The following is a 23,139-nucleotide window of genomic DNA, read 5'->3' on the forward strand; positions in this document are numbered from 1 at the left end:
TCAAAGCATTCATATCAAAACTCAGTTCAGATACATGCAAGAATACTGATCATCAACAGTGCAATTTACATTATTCCACATGATTTTAGGTGTCTATGCCCTCCCGCATGTGATTTGACTCTTTACAATTGCATAACTGGAGTATATTAAGAAAACTAAGTTTGTGAAGTTTCAAAGTACTTACAAGATGTTATGTTTCCTCACTGGGCTGAATAATTGCAGCAAGTTCCGCTGAATTATCTTCATTACATCGTGGGCATAAAAATCTCTTTTGTAGCTCATCCCCAAAAGCAGCACACTTTTCTTCCAGTTCTGGAGTCTGCTTGTTTCCGGTCAAGGAAGAACAAGGGTAAATGGATAAACGTGTCCAATCCTTGTGCAAAATTACCCAGAAGATTATAATTACGATGAGTTAAAATATTAGAGTAATCAGTAATAACAGGCTAGTAATTTTTTCAAGATAGAAGGAACTAAATCTTTCTCACGAGTGTTGACTAAACGATGTTTCAGGTAGAGTAACAAGCCAGAAGATTGGACTACAGTGTAAAAAGTGCTTGGATAAAACAGGCTACGTACAGTTTTATACACCTTAGGAATCCATTATTCAACTAAAATAGCAGCAAAAACCTATATACACTATCTTAAACAAAATATCAGTGACTTAAAATCACAAACTACAATTATGCATCAATTTTTGTGTAATTCTAGAAGCGAAGAGATTAATCTTTGTTTCCCCTGTAAGAATTTCCAAACTTGACTAGATTAAACCTGAGTTGGTTGGATCTACTCAACCCATTAGTTGAATCTGTTAATGTGTTAAAAGGCTTGATTAACGGAGGATATAAGCCACAGGGTCTGGTTCTGTTTTCTGATTCGATGATCACCATGCCAATAAACAACAGACAAAACTTAAAGGATATTTGCTCAATTCCTGCAGCTCCATGCTTTCTTTCATAACTGACTCCAGAAGCATTGCTTTTCTTTTCAAATTACTAAGTTCTTCTTGGAGCTACACAAACACCATTATCTTGTTTAGAGGGATATTTCTCAATTTCTAATTAGGCATCAGAATTGGTGATATCAAAAGCTCTACCATGCTGCAAATATCTTTTTCAGCTTTGTACTGTTGTTCCTCCTGGTCACTATGCAACACCATTTGCGCAAGTTGATTCTGGAGAACCAATCTGGCTTGTTCGCCATCTTGCTTGTGTGTGATTAAGGGTCCTGCTTCTGAGTGATTCCATAAATATATAATACCACTAAAACAATGATGATAAACAAGTGTTTGAAGCTCTGAAAGTAGGAATCAACTAGACTATTACTGATTCAATCAATATCTAGGAGTCATCATCATCCATTCATCAATTACTAATTTTAATAAATTTTTATTCAATATATGACACATACCTCCGATAGGAGTAGCCTGAGCAGATTTATCCACATTAGAGGAGGAAACTATAAACTCTTGAAATTTCCTATGACACAGATTAGAAGTAGCAATAAGTGCAAGAATAGCATATAGTGGATCAAGGGTAGAAACCAGAAACAAGGTTTCCTGCTGCCTCATTTTGATAACATGTAACACCAACCGATTGATTTGTGTCCTAATAGCATGTTACATGACATGCATTGCAGAATAAAACTGGCCACAAGAAGCAAAATCCCACACTATCATCCAAACCTAGTAGTTTAAAAAATCATTCATGAAATAAATTAATTCAAGATATGGATTAACAAAGTGACATAGGGATACCTTATCTCTGCATTTAGCTCAAGCATTCTTGCAATAAAACCATCCCTGTCAAAAGAAGAGGTACATGTTCAACAGTAAATCAAGTATATAGGTAATACAATTGTAATGAAACAGCTCTTATACATGGTACTATAAGCTAGAAAAAATATGTAAATAAACCTTTGCAAGGATGTGCTTCTGAGTAAACAATAGTATGAGACAATAGACGTTTAATTTCGTAATGAAAACATGTAACTAAAACATATACATATCGTACCGCAGGGAGTTCTCTTCACTCTTCACGCCATTGAAGCAATAGCGCAATTCATAACACCAGATTTAATCAACACATGGAACAGGAAATATCAGGCGATGTATGAAATGCATATGAAATGAACTAACGTTGGCACACAAGCAAAAAAAGTAAAATACACCTTGAGTTCCGCCAATTTTCCACCAAGTGCTGATACATCAGAGTTAATGAGAGCATTCCTGGCCTAAAACAGATTGCAACAATTATACTTAGGTCAGATTAAAAAAAAATACAGATCATCTCGGCTGCAGAAATGAGTTCCAGTAAATTCATTTTCCAGTCTAGCAATCAGATTGAGGGAAAAACATGAGAACTGTATAGAAGATACAAAAATATTCATCTACAATTACATCTCCACCCAAATATGACAATAACATACCTAAAGACTGGGGAAAAACATAGTATAAAAATCACTACAAAAATGCGATAATCTATACCTCTAATGCTTGCAGCGAAGCCTCGTTCATGGATAATTCTACTTCATGGCCTTTGAGCTCTTGATCCGTGTTCTCTCTGTCACGCTTCGCCTCTACCAGCTCCGCGTTAGCTGCATCCAGATCAGATCTTAGTTCTTCGATTCGTTTCTTCTGATTCACAATTCTTCGCTCTGGAAGATTTTACCCCAAAATCGTGAGAAAATAAGCAAAACGAGAATAGTAAAAGGCAAACAAATGTAAATGCAGAAAGTGAAATCCTACGAGTTCTACCTCCTTGAGATTTTTCTGAGGTGAAATCGCGAATCAAAGTTAGGAGAGGCTTCTGTGAATCGCTTCCCGCCATGAAGTTCTCGACAGCCTTTGGAAATTTTTGAACGGTCTAAACAGAAAGGAGTCAAATAATTTCGCTATTTATAGACCAAATTCACACATAGTGACGCTACTTCTTCCCGCGCCAAATTTGACGGTAGATAGCTGTGTGCTTGTTGAGATTATTAATAAACAAACAAAAAAAAGGAATTGATTAAAATACTTTAGTAGTGAATAAGTATGAAAAAAGTTAGTGAATTAGATATGTATTAGATTTTTAATTAGTTTATGCCAATCGAGAAGTGGTATCCACTGTTAATAATGCTTAGATTGTTTGGTAAATTTAATAAACTGTAGTATAAGAAAGATAAAAGAAATGATTAAAATATTTTTAGTAGTGAATAAGTTCATCCTAGATAGAAAAATTTATTAAAAAATGAAACATGACTAATTTTTATTGATGAACTAGTATAAGGATATCATAGATGTATTATGCATCCAAAACTAAGGAGCCCAATGGTACTAGTGTTAAATAGCCCATTTGGCTCGAGTATGTAAGAGACATCGGAATGTTACATGGAGAAAAGCCCATTTATCTTGGTCCGGCCCAGTATTCATTACTCATCTCATCTGAACGGCCTTATCCATAGATAGTTCGAATTTCTTAATGTAATATAGAAACGGATATTTGAAAAAACTTTTTTGCATTTTAAATTTATTAAAAGAGTGTAAAATTGTATCAACTTAATATTCAAATATGAACAATATCTTAATGCATACCTAAGATCAAATATCAATCTTATGATTAATATATCAAACGGTGTCACGTGATTAGGGATGTCAGTATAGCCCGTAATTCGTGGGCTGGCCCGAATAGCCCGCCAAATTTATAGGGTTAGGGCCGAAAATTTTTAGCCCGATAAAATCAAAACCCATCCGATTAGCCCGCACCCGATTAACCCGCAACCCATTAGGGCCAGACCCGAAAATCTGATAAAATTTCTATTATTCTATTTTTTTTTTCTCCTAATTCGACACTTCATTAATTAATTTTAACTAAAAAGATAACTTCTAATTTTATAATTAAATATACAAATTATATATTGAATTTTTATTAATATAATAATTGATAAATAAATTAAAAACTTTAAATTAACTACAAAAATATTTAAATTTCTAAAACATGCATTAAAATTCCACGAAATATCTCAAATATTAGTATTTGATCATGTTTATGATTGAGTTTAAGCATATATCTCAAATATATCATAATTAAATGTTCTTGTATGAATATTAGTAATTTTAATCAATAAATATTGGATTGATGGCGTATTAATATTATCGGCAGCAACCCAATTAACCCGTTGGGCTAGCCCGAAACCTGAGCTTTTAGGGTTAGAGTTGAAATTTTATAACCCGAAAGAAATCACAACCCGATTAGCCCGCACCTGATTGACCCGCAACCCGAGTAGGATTGGTCCGTAACCCGATGGGCCGGCCCGATTGACATCCCTACATGTTATAATCAAATTTAATTAATTATAGCGACCAAAAGCCAAGTAATTATGTGGAGTATATATAATTAGTCATAATAATCCCTGCTTATTGCTTGCATACAACTAGGGATGTCAATCGGGTCGGTCCATCGGGTTTCGGACCACCCCTACTCGGGTTGCGGGTCAAAAGAGTGCGGGCTTGCCGGGTTGTGATTTTTTTCGGGTTGTAAAAGTTCAGCCCTAACCCTAAAAGCTCGGGTTTCGGGCTAGCCTGACGGGTTAATCGGGTTGCTGCCGATAAGGTTAAGGCTTGAACAATCCAATAAATCATGATGAAAATTAGTTATATTTTTATAAAATATAAAATATTTAATTATGATAAATTTGATATATATGCTTAAATTCAATCATAAAATACTAATATTTGTGATATTTCGTGAAATTTTAATGCATGTTAAAAATTTAAATATTCTTTTAGTGAGATTAATTTATTTAACAATTATTATATTGATAAAAATTCAATATATAATTTATATATTTACCATAAAATTGAAAGTTACCTTTTTTGTAGTTATCTATGTCATAAAATTAGTCAACGAAGTGTCGAATTAGGAGTAAAAAAAATGAAAAATATAAATTTTACCGGGTTATCGGGCCAGCCCATCGAGTTTTCGGGTCTGGCCCTAACGGGTTGCGGGTTAATCGGGTGCGGACTTATCGGATTTTATTTTTATCAGGCTAGAAATTTCCGACCTTAACCCTATAAATTTAGCGGGCTATTCGAATCAGCCTACGAGTTGCGGGCTACATTGACATCACTTCATACAACACTGATCAATCGGTTTACTTCCGTTTTATCACAAGCATGTGTTATTGTTAATTAGCAATCAATCAAAAAAAAAAAAGAGCTCTAACTTTTTATTTAATCACTCTAGACATTTTAAATGGGGTGATTAATCACACTAATAATAGACGAAACTGACGTTATGTCACTAGCGTAATAAAGATTAAAGAGCGCTCTTAGCTTTATCATATAATGAATCGTCAATTCTTTATTGATTTGGTTTAGTCCAATCAAATTGTCCTTCAACAAAAAAATTCCCATAAAAATAAAGTAACCATAATCTAGCAATGAGTTATGAGTCACATGCTCGAATCTTAGGGTTTAAGGTTTTCTAGTACTATAATATTTTTTTTAATAGAAAAATGCAAATTATGACAAAGTAACTCATTATTCTGCTCATCGTATTTGATAATTAAGGCGATACACAAATCATATCTTTTCCCAAAGATCAGGTACTTATTTTTTTGTAATGCTAAAAGTTGAGAACATGATTAACCAAAAAGATATAGTATGATCAATTTAAACTAAATATTTTTTTATCCGAATAAAGAGATGCTGATAGAGTTCACTTAAATAGTTAAATTCGTTCTTTGAAAATATCATATTTGCTTGAGTTTTATAATAAGAGTATCATTAACATTCAATCAGATTAAATTCATTCAAGAAAAGATGACTACTTTAGATGCGTGACGACTTAAATAGTCATTCAAAAGAACTAACGTAATTTAGATACAAAAAGAGTAATTTCTTCCTAATGGCTATTTAAAATCGTGCGATAAATAACTGCTCCTTATGTTTTTGTAATTGTTTGATATATAAAAATAGAAGCAATTACTATTTATTATGGCAAATTATCTGAAAAATCATGAATTTTAACCGGACTAAATATTCCAATTTTATATTTGTAATATTTGTTGATTTAGCACGCACATACAACTGATGATTGACGACGTGATTAAGCTATGTGTTAAGTGTATTGAGATAATTTATAAAATTCATGGGCGGTCTCGTCCTTAGTAATTCATATGCCACATTAAATACAATTTCACTCAAATTAGACACAATAAAAAATTGTTAATTTTTTGTTTTACTTTTTTTTTTTTTTTTTGACTATTTGACATTTCAAGTAAAATGAATATGCGTGCATTAATTGGATGGTTTACGAGCTCTTATAGAGGGTATCACTTAGAATAAAAGGAATTGGTCAGCTAGAAGATTGAATCAAGCAATTTTCTACGTAATACATAATCACACATCTTTCTAAAGTAACAAACTTTAAAAAGCAAACCCAAAATTAGGTTCGACTAAAATCAAATTGAAATCACACAAGTGTATTAAAGAAGTAGTAGTTCTTTGAAATTTCAAATAATTGAATAGTCATGTGTTAATTGGATGCGTGTACGAAATCTTAATTAACCAATTTTCTCAGCTCTTTAAGAACACATCACTTTAAATAAAAGTATAAGTCACTTAAAAGTTAGATAAGATAAAAGGTAGCTAGTGTTGGAAGAGATAATTTAAATTCGTTTTTGGAATAGTAAAGATATAAGTAATTGGCGACGTAATGTTCAAAGTTTTAATGGTTGTCCATAATTAATCAACATAAAATTAGAGATTGATCATATTGAAATCAAACGAAACAACTACCAATTAAAACTAATTATGTGAGGTTTCAAATAAAAAGTTATGCACTAATTGAAGGCGTGTACGAATCCAAGTTAATTTTATGAGCGCCCATTCATTGGCAAAATTCACTCCATTTCACTATTAAAGTTAGAATATGCATCAAACATAAGTCGCAAAATGCATATCTCATTTCACTATTGATTTCACTCTAGTGATAAGACTTGTCCCCTTCACACAACCTAAATGGAATTAAAACTTTATGTTCTTGTCATACCAACGCACCTAATTATCAGTTTGGATTCTCCAATATCATACACACACACAAAAGAATGAAATTTACCTAAATTTAAATAGTAGCCAGAGGGGACGTTATTTCCTCGTGCAATAAATCACACATTAAATTTAGTAGTAATTTTATACCATTGAAAATCGCAATACAAATAAAAGAGAGTAAATTCAAACTACCTAGTATTTCCATGTGAAATCGAAGAAGAAGGTGTTGTGATATTCACGTATGAGTTGTACTTCAAGATTTGATTAGTCTCATCTTCAATAATCATCAATTGTTTGAATTTATGGCAATTGATGATATGACTTTTGGTTTTTCGATTGGTCACAACCAAGGGCGGAGCTAGGGTGGGGCCAGGGGGGCCCTTGGGCCCCTCACCCTTTCGAACTTTGCTATATCATATATGTACGAAACAATGACCTAAGTTCATAGTGGTGCAATTGGTTACGATGGTACACTTTTAACCAATTGATCTCAGGTTCGATTCTTTATCCTGCAGTGTGTATATTTTTTTTATCATTATCTCCTTAGATTTCTATTGAATATTGTGTGTATATTTTTCTATATATCTTTAGATTTTCTCTTGAATATGTTTATGTTCTATTAGATTTTCTAATGTTAATAATTTTGTTTATTTTCTCTAGTAACTATAATCTTAGCTAGTAATCTTGTATAAATATGCCAGCCATAGTATAATATTATTTAAAATCAATTTTAATGTTATGGTAATTATGAATAGAAAATAACTCTTTCATTACATAAATAAGTATATAATATTAGCAAAATTAATGTTAATACTATGCTCTATATTATAAAATAAATACTATATTCTTTAATTATATCGATGTTGACGTCGTCACTGTATCTCTATTTTTATTACCATCCTCTAATTATGTCATTATCCATCTCTTGTGTATATCTCTCTATTACTTATATTCGAGTTAATTTCATATTGTAGATACTGAAACAACTTGACACCGAGACAAATTAACAAAATTTAAGTAGTAATTTAGGCCCCCCATGATTAAAATCCTGGCTCCGCCACTGGTCACAAGATGTAACTTGATGACAAGATTTTTCAAGTCCAGATATATGATCTTTCATGCATTACTTAGCATCGCATTGTTTGTCTGATTCCTGGAACTCCTAATGAGTTTGATTTGATCGATGTGATTTTATACGCTAGGAGAAAGTGGTTTTATTTCTGGGACAATACGATCTGAGGGTACTAATCAGACGTTAAAGTCTCGCAGCGTTTGAGTTTTTCTCGTATTTCTAGAAAAATCTAACAAGACCATATAGTCAAGTATTCAACTTTCGATTAATTTTAGCACATGTCGTTGGCTTACAATGGGATCGCGAGTACTGAGGTAGATGAGTCATGAGTTGCACGAAGGGTGGTGGCAGTGGCATATTGATATGAACACATCAAGCGTGCTCACCACCATAACAAACACCTACCTACTTTAAGTAACGTCAACTTTGTTAAATTGGAAGTGAGATATATAGAATCTAAGGAGGTTCATCAGTCTCTTCACCTCTCAAAACTTATTTATTATAGTACAACATAATTATTTTTCTTGCTATATTTCCTTACCCCACAAATGTCCCAATATATTATTATGTTTTCACTTTCCATGCATGAATAAAATGTGGCCGTTATATTGTGTCGAATATTTTTATTGAACTTTAATGTCTCGTGATTTTTTTTTATGAAATATTTAATTAATAATATTATATACTTATAGTAATCCAATTGTGGAGATATGATATTCACCTCTACAAAATTGTGATGGGTTACATCTATGGAGTATATAAATGCAGGCCATGGGCGGCTCAAAAAGCCCATTTTTGGGCAGTGATAGCATTAAGTGTTCCTAGATATTTTGGATGCCTATACCTAACTAAAATTACCAAATCCATTTAGTCTGATTTTGAGTCGGTGTAGAGTGGAAGTCATTCCAAAATGATTCTTAAACAATCTAAAACCACTTTCAAATTGTATGAGTAAAAAAAGTACTAGTAGATATAGATATTTTCTAATAAGTTTAAGTTTAGTACTATAGATTATTGGAGTAAAATCACTATCTAATTTAAATATTTACACTAAAATGAGTAAGTTTTAGTGAAATGGTTTACTGCGTTAAAAGATAGTACTAGTAAAGTGGGAATTATAACGATGTCTTTTTTGAGTGAAACATAGTATTAAATTATTAAAGGTATTTATTTCGAATAGTAGTTTGTTATGGTATTTGTGGTTATTGAATTTTGTGCTGCAGATTGCATGCGCCCTTTGTGAAGCCAAATTCTAATTCCCTTCGATGACATTTATGGTGGAAAAAATCCACTTTATAATAAGCTATCTATTTACCACAACAATAATAGTAGTGGTCAGCTATAACATTGATAGCTACATAGTACTATTAAATTTAAAAAAACGAAAGAGTGTTTAAAGAAAAAATGAACTAAATTCAAGTATAATTTGCAACACAAAAAAGTGAGTATATTTTTTACGAGTAGTTTTGTCCTCTCTAATTGAATACATATATATATAGAGAGAGTTGTGATTAATGTCGAACCAATTTTAAAGACCGAACTAGAGACCAAATCTGGGCCCTTCATTTTTTTAATCTTGTGGTTAGGATTAATTTGCAATTAACTTAATATTTTATTCAATAAAAACTTGCTGAGGGGTATTTTAGGAAATCAAATCTCAACATACATAACGTGATTCTCTTTGAATTTTCACACAATCTTCTTCACTCTCGTAATTCACGATCTGCTCTGCGTCGATCTTCTTCAATCTGCCATCTACGATCTGCGTCGATCTTCTTCATTCCACGTTCAATTCAATTTCGAAATATTCACGTTTAATTCACGTTGCAGCTGGTGTTTCATTCTTTTCGGGCTCATCAGAATCTGCTGGAGGTGCCGGAGGGGATCGGCCATCGGCGGCGGCGGCCTGCTTGACGAATTGGGTGACGTTGAGCCTGAATTCACGAGTTCTGCTTCAATTTCTCAATATTCTACATCAACACGAGCATTTTGCTACGCCAATTCTGACTCTAGGGCGTGTTTTCGCGGCGTTCAGCCCCTAATCCGCCACAAATTAGTCTCAGATTCGAATCAAATCTTCGGTATGTTTCTCCAAGCAGCAGCCGCCGATCTCTAGCGCTTGATCGGTTCAATTTCGTTAAGCAACTGCTCCGAATCGCTACGCGATGCGCTGTACCAGATCCGGCGCCCTCTAGCCGCGATCGAGGCCAATCCGTTCGTGCAGATGAGGACCAACGAGCAGAGGACGAAGACCATGAAGCAGATCTCAGCGGCGCAGGAGGATGTGGACACGTGTTTGGATGATTTGGGAAAGTTGGAGCGGCGGCGGAGCTGGTGAAGGTGAAGGTGTACTTGAACGGCGCCGGAGATTTTCTGATCGATTAAGTGAGGGCGGTGCTGATGGCCGCGCGATTGCTGATGTTTGAGGCGTATAACGTTGATTGGTGGAGGAGGATAATCATGAATAATTATGTGTTTTTGGGTGTATTCTTCCAGTTGGTTTTTGTCGTTGGATTGTTTTGCGCTCTGTTTAGAATTAAGCCTCTACCTAAATTACTTCATTCAACCAGACTATTACTTCATTTAGTTACATTATTACTTCATTCACCTAGATTATTACTACTTCATTCAGTTACATTATTTACTTCATTCAACAAGTATACCTCTTCATCACAATAGGATTTTACTCAATAAATTTCAATTGAGTTATTCCTTCAGTCCATTACCTTATTAAATGAGGTTATAGCTTCATCAACATTGACATACATCATAATAAAGTGGAATGAAGTAATAATCTACTGGAATGAAGTGATTAACTATTGGAATGAAGTAATTAACTACTGTAATGAAGTAATATATCTACTGGATGAAGTAATATATCTACTGGATGAAGTAATAAACTACTTTAGAGGCTAATAACCTGAATTAATTTATCTAATTTAGTATTGGAAAATTGCCATCACGAGGAAGCTTAATATATTTGACCGAATTGAATAAAAGTGAGAAAATAATTGGTTGTGTTAATCTTTGTGTGTTAATTCATGATTGGTTGTCAAATCCACAGTATTTGAGTTACTTTATGATTGGTTGTGTTAATCTTTGTGTGTGTTTCTTATTTTTTCTTGTTTCTTATTGTTTAGTTGTTATGCAGATTACTGGCAAATGTATACAGTGGAAAATAAATATTACTTGGGAGAATTGCTCAAAAAATAAATGCATATATTGCTTGATTCGGGCTAGAGAAGCTTCGAGAACAATTTATCGTTATCCGGTTTGATTTTGAAGGATTTCTGGTGGAAATCGTCGCGGTAGATTGAAGGAATTTTTCAGAGTGGAAAAGAACGGATGGAGAACTATGTTATATGTATAGTTTGCGAAGAATTAATTTTGTAATGAACTAAATAACAGACGTTATGAAGTTATAACCTCAAATAATAAAGTAATATGAACTGAACTGTATCGTATGCATAGTTGGCGAAGAATTATGATTGTAATGAACTAAATAACGCACTTGATGAAGTTATAACCTTAAGTAATGAAGTTATAACCTTAAGTTATAACGCACTTGATGAATTTATAACCTTAAGTTGGCGATTTGTACTCATAATGAACTAAACTTTGGTTATCCTGAAGTAATAACAAGTAAAACTGAACTTCTGCACTTGTTGAATATTAAATGCTGATATTATTGTAGTGTATATGCTGACTTGTTTGCACATTAAAATGAATTACATATTCTTTTTAATGAAGTAGTAAATTGATAAGATGAAGTAATAAAATATGATAATGAAGTAATATAATTGATTTGTTTATACAGTTAGGTATATTACCAAAATGAAGTAATAAAACGTGATAATGAAGTAATAGTCTACAAATATGAACTATAATGTTTTACTTCACCCCCAAATTAAATATGAACAATGAAAAAAGAACTATCAGCCCCAAATTAAAGTATGATTTCTAGGACTAGTAAAGTATGCTGACATGCTATGAGTCGAATTAATGCGGGCGGTAATAGCATTGCATACTTTTCTGTTTAATGAAGTAGTAATTTCGTAAAATGAGGTAATAAAGCATTTGTAATGAAGTAATAAATACTAAATATGAACTATCTATTTACTGTGTTGCATGGGTTTAGGGTTTTAGGATTTAACTCAGCTGCTGACTTGTAATGAACTACATATTCTTTTTAATAAAATAGTATATTGATAAGATGAAGTAATAAATTATGATAATAAAGTAATATAAATGATCTATTTTCTATTAACTATAATCTAGTTAGTATGAAGTATTGAATTCATATAATGAAGTAATAAGTTATGATAATGAAGTAATATAAATGATCTATTTATACAGTAGGTTTTATTACTAAAATGAAGTAATAATACATAATAATGAAGTAAATCACAGTAAAAATGAAGTAATAAAACATTATAATGAAGTAACATCTTTAACTGATGTGTTGATTGCACATTAAAGTATGTCATCAATTCGACTCTTATTGAACTAAATTGTTGTTATAATAAAGTAATAACACAGTTGAATGAACTAAATTGTTGTTATAATGAACTAAATTTGTAGGCATAAATTGTAGGCGTGGGGATGGCCCATCCAGTGATTGCACAAATTTCCTCATCGGCATGTTACCATGCCTCAACTACATCTTCCGAAACACTTCATCCCTCTCCTCCGATTTGATTTTTCACCCCGTTGTGAGTTAGAGGATTTTCCCCTGTGTTATCTTCACCTATATATAAGAAACACATAACAACAATTCAACATTTGAAACATAGTTTATATCACCATTAAAATAGTTTGTAACATTATCATTAGGTTCTTTAGATCATTACAATTTACAAGTATACTTACCAGCTAAAAATGCATACAAAACATGTCAGTTTATATTACTTCATTTTATGTGGTTATTACTTCATGAAATAAGTTATTTAGTTCATTCAATGTAATTATAAAGCAAAATATGCATACAAAATATGTCAGTTTATATTACTTCATTTCATTAGGTTATTACTTCATCAAATTGGTTAGTTAGTTTATTCAATCTTATTTCTTAGCAAAATATGCATACAAAACACGTTAGTTTATATTACTTCATTCCATGAGGTTATTACTTCATCAAGTAGGTTAGTTAGTTCATTCAACTAATATTTCTTCAGAAAATATGCATATAACATAGTTAATAAAATTCATACAACACAATTAACTTCATCCCATGAATTTACTATTTCATTAGGACTACGTCATAAATTTATTTTTACCTTCTGGTATAGGGATTTGGCTTGCAGTATTGAACATCAAACAAACTTTTCTTGTGTTTTGATTCATCCACCGACTGTGATTTAGCTACTGACCTACGAGTATATTTGACGCCTACGATGACCTTCCTCTGCTTTGCTTCATGATAATTGGACGAAAATCAAAAACCAGATTACAAACAGATTAAGTAAATTAGAATTTCAAAAATTATAGAGCTTCAAAAGAGAGTATTATTGTGCTTTGAAATCTGAATTATGAAGCAATGTTTCCAAATTATAAAGTAATAAATCACATTTAGAAGATGCATATCATTTTATGCCACATTATTCAAATGGGTCCAGAAATGAACCAGAAGCACACATTAACCACATAAATTCGAAAAAATTGAAAAATCAAACACTAAATTTATAGCCTCATGAAATGAAGTAATAACCTCATGAAATGAAGTAATATTCTCATGAAATGAACTAAATCGATGATTTTTGTAGCCGCACTTTTTGATATATTTCTCTCAAATATCGGAGAAGTACTGTGAAGTAATCTATCCTGAAGTAATCGATTTATGCAACAATCAAATGTTGAAGTAATCTCTCCTAAAGAAAAATCAAAGCCAAAAATTAAATGTGCATTACCTGAACCAGACGTTCGGCCAGAACGTAATAGGCGTCCTTCACCTTCGGTCGACGATTTGCGTGTATCAACCATTTCGAATTGACGCTGATTTCGGGTTAGGCTGAAGAAATGTCGATCTCGGCGGATGGAGATTTCTGAATCGCTTGATGGAGATGTTGAATCGAGAACGATTGTCGTCGATTTTTGTTGAAATCAGCTGGAGATGATCGATGGATGTGCTGAATCGATCGATGGAGATGCTGAATCGGGGATGGTTGTCGCCGATTTCAGTTGAATCGGCCGGAGATGATCGATGAAGATGAAGAATCCTTGATTATTCAGAGAGGTTTTCGGAGAGGTTCTGAGAGAAGAAAAGGCAGGGTGTGAGAATGAGTGAAATTTTTGTGATCTACGAATTCTAACTTTCCCCTAATTATAAAATGACTTAAATACCCTCGTATTGAAGTAATTTGTGTATGTAATGAACTATGAAAATTTTCACTATATAATCTCATCTCATCCATTAAAGCCTAGATCTAAGGGCCCTAATTTGGTCTCTAGTTCGGTCTTTAAGACTAGATTTGTGAATAATGGGACTCTATATATATATATATATATATATATATATATATATATATATATATATATATATATATATATATAAAAGGTCGTCAATCAACACAAATTATATAAATACTGCCAAAATTTGTATATAAAGGAACATATTTATGAACTAAAAGTTATGCAGTAATTACCAAAGACATGTATGCATAATTAGGAGAATTTAATATTATACAATTAAGTATGTATGATCACACTGGAATATTTAATTAATTACTCACCACTTTAAAGTGGTGTAGATATTTTGGGTTCAACGAGAAGAGTCGCATGAAGAAGCGATTGACCACACAAAAGTTACAAGTGTGATTATAACAATAATTAGTCATTATCACAGATCGAAATGTTAAATATATATGTAAATTTATTTATTTATTTTTAGATGTAGGTATAATTCCTCAAGGCGGTGCCTGAAAAGTTATGAATGGCAATATTTAAAATTTATGGTTTCGAATTGGGCCCATGGTAAATAAAGTGATTCCTAGATACAGTAGTTTTTTTAATAGTTGAAAACCCAATCAATTATTCACGTACTTGTCTTTGGACTATACGCTAGATTAATTTTTTATTTATCTGATGTAACAATTCATACAAATTTACATACCGTCCCTATCGAAAACCAATTTCACCTGAACAAATATAAGTAACACCTAATTAAAATTCATTAAATCTAGTTATAGTTTATTGATTCCTAATTCAGAGTAATACTAATAGTAGTAGTGTAATTAATTCTAATTAGACGGGGTGTCTTACTCTTTATATATTCTAACTATAGAAGTTCCTCATAGAAAACCACATGATATGTTCTTTTATCAAATTATCATCAGGTTTTAAGCAAGTTCCTTTTGTAATAACTTTTTCAAATAATTTTGTTTGTCCTTTTGTTTGAATAGTTTATATTCCCTATGTTCCATGTTATTTGAGTCATTTTTTTTTTCATTCATTTTGAAAAAATATACTACTAATAAATAATTTAAATAGAGAGAGTGTAAAATAAGAGAGAGAATACAAATGAGAAGATTCTTATTTACATGATTTTTTCTCTTATTTTTAATATTTTCCAATTTAATTATTTATTATTATTTTATAAAAAATGAGTACAGAAAGAAATAACTCAAATAACTTGGTACCTAAGGGGCGTATATATCTACATGCGTTATACCAAAAACTAACTCACATAGAGCGCGTAAACTTTGCAAAGTTTTCCACTCCAAACCGACATATAAATGTAACATATCTATGTGACTATGTGTACAATATATATATGAAATGTAAATTATATATTTACAAGGTAATCATCAGTCATCACTTGACGGTGCATGACATGTAATTTTTACAAAAATTATTAATTATATTTATTAAAAATAAGCCACTCACCTTTTAAAAGACCTTATAAAGAGAAGGATTATCCACACTTACATAGATTAGATGGAATCTTCACCAAGTTAATATGAGGCAGAATTTAGAGAATTTAACATGGGGCATAATTCAGAGAATTTAACACGCCCCCTCACGTGTGGGCCAGAAAGGCATCGGTCTTCTATCACGTGGATAGGCAATGCAAGAGATAAAAGAACCATCATCGATGTGGGCCAGATAAGAGATAAAGAGAAATCCATCATCGACTTGGGCCCACTTTGATACCATATTAGAAATGTGTCACTCATCCTTAAACGGCCTTATAAGGGGGAGGGTTATCCACACTTATATAGATTAGATGGGATCTTCACCAAGTCGATGTGGGACATAATTTAGAGAATTTAACACGCCCTTCACGTGTGGGCTGAAAAGGACATCGGTCTTCCATTCGTGAGGTAGATAAGAGATAAAGAGAAATCACCTGAGCCCACTTTGGTACTATATTAGAAATGAATCACTCACCCCTTGAAATGCCTTATAAGGGAGAGAATTATCCATATTTATATAGATTATATGGGCTTCACCAAGTCAATGTGGGACCAAATTTAGAGAATTTAACCCCTAAACTATACAGTAGGAATACTAATTTAATCCACAAACTACCGATTTTGTATCACCAAATCATTTTTTCGAATCGAAAGGAACATTATAGTCATATAGTGACATGTTTGACTATCATGTGTTTAACAATGTTGCCAAAAAAAATCTCATTGTTGCCATGTACTTAAAAAAAATTTAAACAATTGTTAAGTACATCATGATCTTATATATAATATGGTACAATTCATACACAATTAATTATAGTTCACATAAAAAAAAAATCATGTTATAACTTATAGTGCAAATATCGTTTGGAGTTTAAAGTGACATTTATTATTTTCTTTTGTAATAATTATGTCACATAATATCATACTAGTATTTTAATTAATCTATATCAGCATTCATATGCCAAAAAAGAATTGATACAAAATCAATAATTAAGTGAAATAGGAAATTTTGTTCCCAAAGTATGAATGCAGTTTCAATTTTAGACTGCAGTTATTTATAATTTTGGCAAATTAATTTATTTGCAACATTACTAGTATATTATTATTGGTGAGGTGGGGCAATAAATGTACTTGTATATAGCAATAAGACGCCCGACAATGGCCACTACTTCTTGAGCTTTGGCATCTGTTATGTCTAATTTCGTAGATGACAATGATGAGACACGACTATTTTTCCTTATTGCTAGTACACTCATCCAAACATTTTAATTTTTTGGGTTTTTAATACTATAACTATAATTACTAGTTATAATGGAATAAATTACTAGTTATTAAAATTTCTATACAAATTGGACCAGAATAAAAACGTTTATACTGAAGAAGAAGATTAAGAAATGTGTGTTTAGTGGGTTGAGTAATATAGAAATAAAGCGATAAAATATGAGAACAAAAAAAGTACACTAGATAGTTAAAAGAGAGTAAAATAATACTCGCATTGTCACATTAAAAATGAAACACTTTCATTTTTTAGTTGTTCTATTAAAAATAAAATATTTGCTTAAATAGAAACAATTCAATTTCTATTTTTTTCATATCTCTTACTTTACTTTCTCTTTATTAACTCGCAAAACAACACTACATAAAATTTCATAGCTAAAACCAAATGCTTCATACAGTATTTATTAGATATGTTAATTTTTTCCATAAAAAGGAAATTACTCGATACCTTATTAGGTAATTTTAAAATGTCAGCCGTATTGAAAAAATATTCAATTCCTGTGAAGCCTGGTGTGAGTAAATCAAAGGTAAACTTTTTATTGTTTTACATTACAATTAGGTAAGAAATAAAACTCTACACGAAGTGATTGATAACACTTGAGTTATATAATTAGGTGAAAATAATTACCGAATCATGTCATCGAGTAACTAACGAACAATCAAAAACCACGACACACACACACTATCGAAGACCAAACTTTGTGTTGTCTTTAGTCTTTACATGCACTAATTAGTTGCTCTTCAACCAATTATTCACTAATGATGCGAGCAAGCACAACAAAAGTATATATGATAAAAAAAATATTATTTAAATTTGTAATTAAATTGCATGTTGAGGATGTAATTACCCAACATGAAATTATTTACTTATTGTGTAATTCATTTCTTCAAATTCTTTGAATTTTTTTTGCGGGTGAATCTACTAGGATGTATGAACTATTCTCTGAAATCACCATATAACTTTATGTCGTAGAGAGGCATTTATTATTTATCAATAGATGTATCATGTATGAAATATTCTCGATACAATTCTTCAATAGAGAAATTTTGGAAATCTCTAACGTATATATTTTGTAGAGAAATGAATTCTCTATAGATCAATATATGACAATAGGGGCATGTTAGGGTGCCACTACCCCTTAAAATAACACCACACCACCATTCCTAGTCAATCATTTGTACACGTGGACGAATAATAAGTTGTCAGATGACAAAATAAAAATAAAAATCTGAAAAAGACGGTCAGCAATTTGTTGCTCTTTATACAACAATTTTTCTTGTCCAGCAATATGCGATACACTATATAGTAATCTATAGATTGTTGTGTAGTGTTTGTAATATTGTTGTGTAGTAGCATTTATAATATTACTGTATAAGTAGTGTCACTTTAAGAGGGGTTGTCATTTTAACACAAACCTGTGACAATATCATAATTGTAGTTATAACTCTTTCAGAACCAAGATTCATTCCGTTTTCTCATTTACGTCACACCAAATTAAATATCTCTTCCTTGTTAATTATTTGTCTTTGAAAAAGAAATAAAGTATAAAGGAAAAGAACTAAGGAAATTAAAGTGCATTTAAAACCTGAAATTCCCAAACTTGTTTTTGTTAAAGAGACAAAAATATCAAAACCAGCTAAAAAGACGCATCTGCGAAGTTATTTTTCTAAGTATCACTAATTTACTTTTATATGCATTTTTTGAAATATTATCAATAATTTTTGACATTTTATATGCATATTTTACATGTTTAAAATGTATGTATATATAGAAAATTATGAAGTAAGCAAATATAGAATTTAAGAAATGATATACTCCAGTTAAAGTGCTTCACATGGTCCATTGTGTCCATGGTGTGAGACAAATAATGGGCTCTCAACTAATATAGAAATGTCCATCAAAATCTTCTATATACAACTTTCACAAATGGAGTTGTGGGGATTTTCTTACTATAGTCATTGGAATTTGGATCGATCACTTTATGAGATATTTTTTGAAGACAAATTAAACTTAATAGTAACTGTATAATAGTTTTTGGAATTCATGACTTCATTGCTATAATCATACTACTAAGGAAAAATATACTAGTATTATTGTATCTTGATGACATAATATTTTTATAGTACTAGTCCAATATAGAGATAGTGATAAAATGCAAATTCTAAATATTACAAACTCCAAATTATAATTTAGATCGTTAGAAAATGTCAACAGATGGTAAAATAACAGTAATAAAAAATGTCAACAGTTAAAATAGAGGGAAATAGAGGGAGTACTATTTTATTGTCCTCACATATCTTTAAATTCTTGATAATCAATATTTGTCATTTTATATCAATTATCAATCTCAAGAAAGTTTGCACAAAATCAGGAAATTGTTACTGGACAATGTAAATATGAAATGTCATAATCTATTTTGTCGCCAGAATCCACTACTCTTGGTTGGCCTATAAGTTTTACTTCCCCATTTCTTGCTGCCAAGTGACCCTCCATGATTCCACATTCCCACCGCAGCGCGCCATTGCACGCACCATCACCCCCGTGTAACTCGGGTGCGTGCACTGAAGCGACGCGCTATCCGTCTTGATGCACATATTTATAAACCTTTTTTTTCCTATTTTCCTTTTCCTTCTCTCTTTTCATACTCTCTCCGTCCCACGTTATTTGAGTCACTTCTTTTTCGCACTCGTTTTGTAAAAATAATACTAATAAATAGTTAAAGTGGAGATAAAGTAAAGTAAGAAGTTCGGAGGGAGTATTTGTTTTTATGTTTCCATTTTCCTACTCCTTTCTTCATACATTTTCCATTTACTTTTTACTTCTCTCATTTTCCATATCATCTTACTTTTCTCTTTTTTATTTATTATTTCAATTAGATTTTACATATTGTAGCAATCTTAAATTTTTACTATCAATGTTTAATTTTATTATTTCTATATTTTGTACGATTTAATTATTTTAAACTGTATGATATTATTTTTAAAGTAATATATTCATGTACATATTTTAATTTATGTGTTAAAAATAGAATTATGATAATAGTATGAATAATTGAATAGTTCAAACTTAAAGTGAGGCACCATTATTAGCACCATCTATTGTAGGTTCTGAAAAGTGGGATTTTGCTTATGGATGAAGGAAATATGGACTAAACACTTATATCGTACAAATCAATTGCTTTAGATAAACTTAAAATCCACAAATTTTATCAGGCGTAGCATAAGCATGTGACGACATACTGTAGCATTTTTTTTCCTTTATAATTAATTTGTCACGACCAAATAGATTCCAATATCTTTATTCCACATAACATATGCAATTTGTGGCAATGGGTCAAAAAATGTGCTTTATGTAGTCGCCATTCTTCAAACGCTAATTCTGAACACACTACTAGTACTAAAAAATAAAAGAATATATGAGTGGTAGGGAGTAAATAACAGTTTCCTCATCTAAAATAATAGTGCTTCCCACTCTCTTTATCTTCTCTAATATTTGTAGGTCATAACAACAGTAGATACAAAAATATATGCCAACTTATCTAAATCTAGCTATTTGTCTACTTATAGCGCCAATTCAGTGAGCTAAAAATGACCCAAAATAGTATAATTAGATGCATATGTAAGTTCCTTGTGAGTTTTGTGAATTGCATCCATATGCCTAAAAAAATAAAATATAAAGTTGAATGCTCTGTTTTATTTGTAAATTATTGGGTCCTTCGTACTTAACTTTTGCTTCTTTTTTTTTTTCCTTTTTTAATTGGGCCCGTTAACTTTCTTTTTAAAAACTTGTTTTTGTAATTTTATCTAGGATTATTTATCGAATTTATTCTAATTTTTAAAAATTATATAACAAATCTAGATCAATTATATTGAATTTATCAATGTTAATTATTAATCGATTTTTTATGATTATTTAAAAACATATATATGAAATTGTTTGGAATAAATGAATAGGTGATCATCTTCCAACATGGAACGACTCAATGTTGCAGTGAAATTGTTAGGCTTTAACTAGTGGTACATGCTTTTAAACAATTTATAATTTAGGTAAATTTTAAATATCAGGGGTTCTTGATATATTACTGCGTGTTAATATTCGAAATTTAATTACAACATGAATATCAGCCTCCCAATAAAATAAATTAAAAATCATCAACTTCCCAATAAAATAATTTAGAAAATAATCAACTAGCAAATAAAATCAATTTCAATAAATCAACTTGAAAATAATTGTAGAGACCCCAATAAAAACTTTCTGTTGTGATTCTGCATTGAGTAGCATCTTGAAATCTAAATATTGGATGCATGAATCAAAAGTGCAAAACTATTAGGTCGTTGGGGGAATTTATTAGTGCTCTTTAGCTGGAATCCCCAGTTATAAGTTTATTTCATTAGCGTGCTAATTCCAACTAATAAATCTCCATTATTCCCTCCCTTGAAATCTTTGTAATTCAGTGTATTTAGCTAGAACAACACTTGTAAAATTATTTATTTTTACATGCCTTCATTTGAATTCCCAACCCTAGCAGATGACAGATTTTTTCAAGAACCACAACTATATATGCATTATATCACAACTATCACAAATGAAATATAACAAAGTGAAATTTACGATAAACCCCTTCAAATAATTATAGGTCCGAATACATTCCTAGCTCTATCTCATGCAAGATAAAGGTTTTTTAAGGATATAAAAATAGAATATATTGCATAAGATGATCGGACGGATTAAAATTCGCATAATGAACTATGATCTAGTTCAAAATACTAAAGACATTAAAAAGTTTAGTGGCTTGTCGTGCTTTTTGCATGTTGTTCTTTTTTTTTCCTAGCTTTGCTAGTTTTCGCGCTGGCTGTGCTGTCAGCTTTGTGCCTGGTTTACTAGGATTTGTTTTTTCGATTTAGCAGTTTGGTTGCTTTTGTTGGTGTTATACTCTACTTCACAATTATTTTTATAGTTTGAGATTTTTTAGCTTATAAAAAAATAGAGATTTCAGAGTCGAGCATCGCCACCTTTATTCTCATGGGTTACAACAAGACAACATTTTATAAAGATGAATATTATACAAATATATTTTTGAAAATGATAAAAAATGGCTTGTCATTTAATCTTGTAGTTATTGTAACTGAAATCACTAATAAATTAATTGGAATAAAAATATCAATTAAACAGAGTTTATTCATGGCATCTTGTTCACAAATAGATCTAAAAGCGCATATCCAAACTAAAGCGTGGTAGTCATGTTATGTGTTGCGAGTAAAGCACATAAATTGGGCTGCGATAGGAGCCCACGTTTTTTGTTCCCGATGCGGCTTCAGTTACGACCATCGACAATAATTGAGCTCTTTATGTCAAACACAATTAAATAAATAATTAATGGCTAAGGGTCCTAAAATCAGAAAATTTATTCTGAATTTAATATTTTCGTCGAATTTCAAATTTGGTTTCTAATATTTTAAACTTACGTTTTATAGGAAAACTTTCACAAATTTGATTCTTCCCTACAATAAATTTAATACTCGTATTATGTAGTAGTTGAATTATATAAGACACAATGTTGTTTTGTGTGTTAGTACTACTTGAATTTAATTTATTTTTTTCAAATTTCAAATCCTGGGAAATTTACTAAACTGTATTTTTTAATAATTTTTGCTATCAAATTGTAACTTCGTGATAACAATACCTAGGGGTGGGTAAGTACGGTATACCTTACCGAAACCACCATACCGTATACCTTACCGTAAATACGGTATGCGAAAAAGTCATATCTTTACCTTACCAAAGTTTTCGGTATACCGAACTTCGATATACCTTATTTTCGGTATGACGAATTTCCATACCAATACCG

At 31.3% G+C, this 23,139-nt stretch overlaps 1 protein-coding gene, 1 long non-coding RNA gene and 1 pseudogene across 7 annotated transcripts; 1 reads left to right on the plus strand and 2 right to left on the minus strand.

Annotated features, from left to right (window-relative positions):
- Positions 1-89: 89 nt before the first annotated feature.
- Positions 90-2,914, minus strand: LOC148923843 (spindle assembly checkpoint component). 6 transcript variants are annotated; one of them, XM_089061731.1, is made up of 9 exons: positions 2,753-2,914; positions 2,483-2,592; positions 2,167-2,229; positions 2,010-2,029; positions 1,754-1,798; positions 1,408-1,475; positions 1,094-1,230; positions 921-1,009; positions 90-323 (listed from the first exon to the last, which is right to left on the minus strand). In XM_089061731.1, the coding sequence occupies exons 1-9, from the start codon at positions 2,823-2,825 to the stop codon at positions 191-193; spliced, it is 738 nt and encodes a 245-aa protein (XP_088917857.1). In that variant the 5' UTR covers positions 2,826-2,914; the 3' UTR covers positions 90-190. The 6 variants fall into 6 exon arrangements, with proteins under 6 accessions (XP_088917857.1, XP_088917854.1, XP_088917853.1 ...); XM_089061728.1 differs by having other exon boundaries at positions 1,094-1,224; positions 2,483-2,652; positions 2,744-2,914; XM_089061727.1 differs by having other exon boundaries at positions 1,094-1,227; positions 2,483-2,652; positions 2,744-2,914.
- A 5,482-nt stretch (positions 2,915-8,396) lies between these two features.
- On the plus strand, positions 8,397-11,414 carry LOC148923844 (uncharacterized; annotated as a pseudogene).
- A 1,189-nt stretch (positions 11,415-12,603) lies between these two features.
- Positions 12,604-14,353, minus strand: LOC125207793 (uncharacterized). Its single transcript, XR_007174022.2, has 3 exons — positions 14,009-14,353; positions 13,379-13,514; positions 12,604-12,849 (listed from the first exon to the last, which is right to left on the minus strand). It is a non-coding gene; the product is annotated as an uncharacterized LOC125207793 (long non-coding RNA).
- Positions 14,354-23,139: the final 8,786 nt, after the last annotated feature.

This window comes from Salvia hispanica, chromosome 6 (assembly GCF_029641045.1).
Source record: "Salvia hispanica isolate PSC_SH4W2 chromosome 6, Shi_PSC_v1, whole genome shotgun sequence".
Lineage (NCBI taxonomy): Eukaryota > Viridiplantae > Streptophyta > Magnoliopsida > Lamiales > Lamiaceae > Salvia > Salvia hispanica.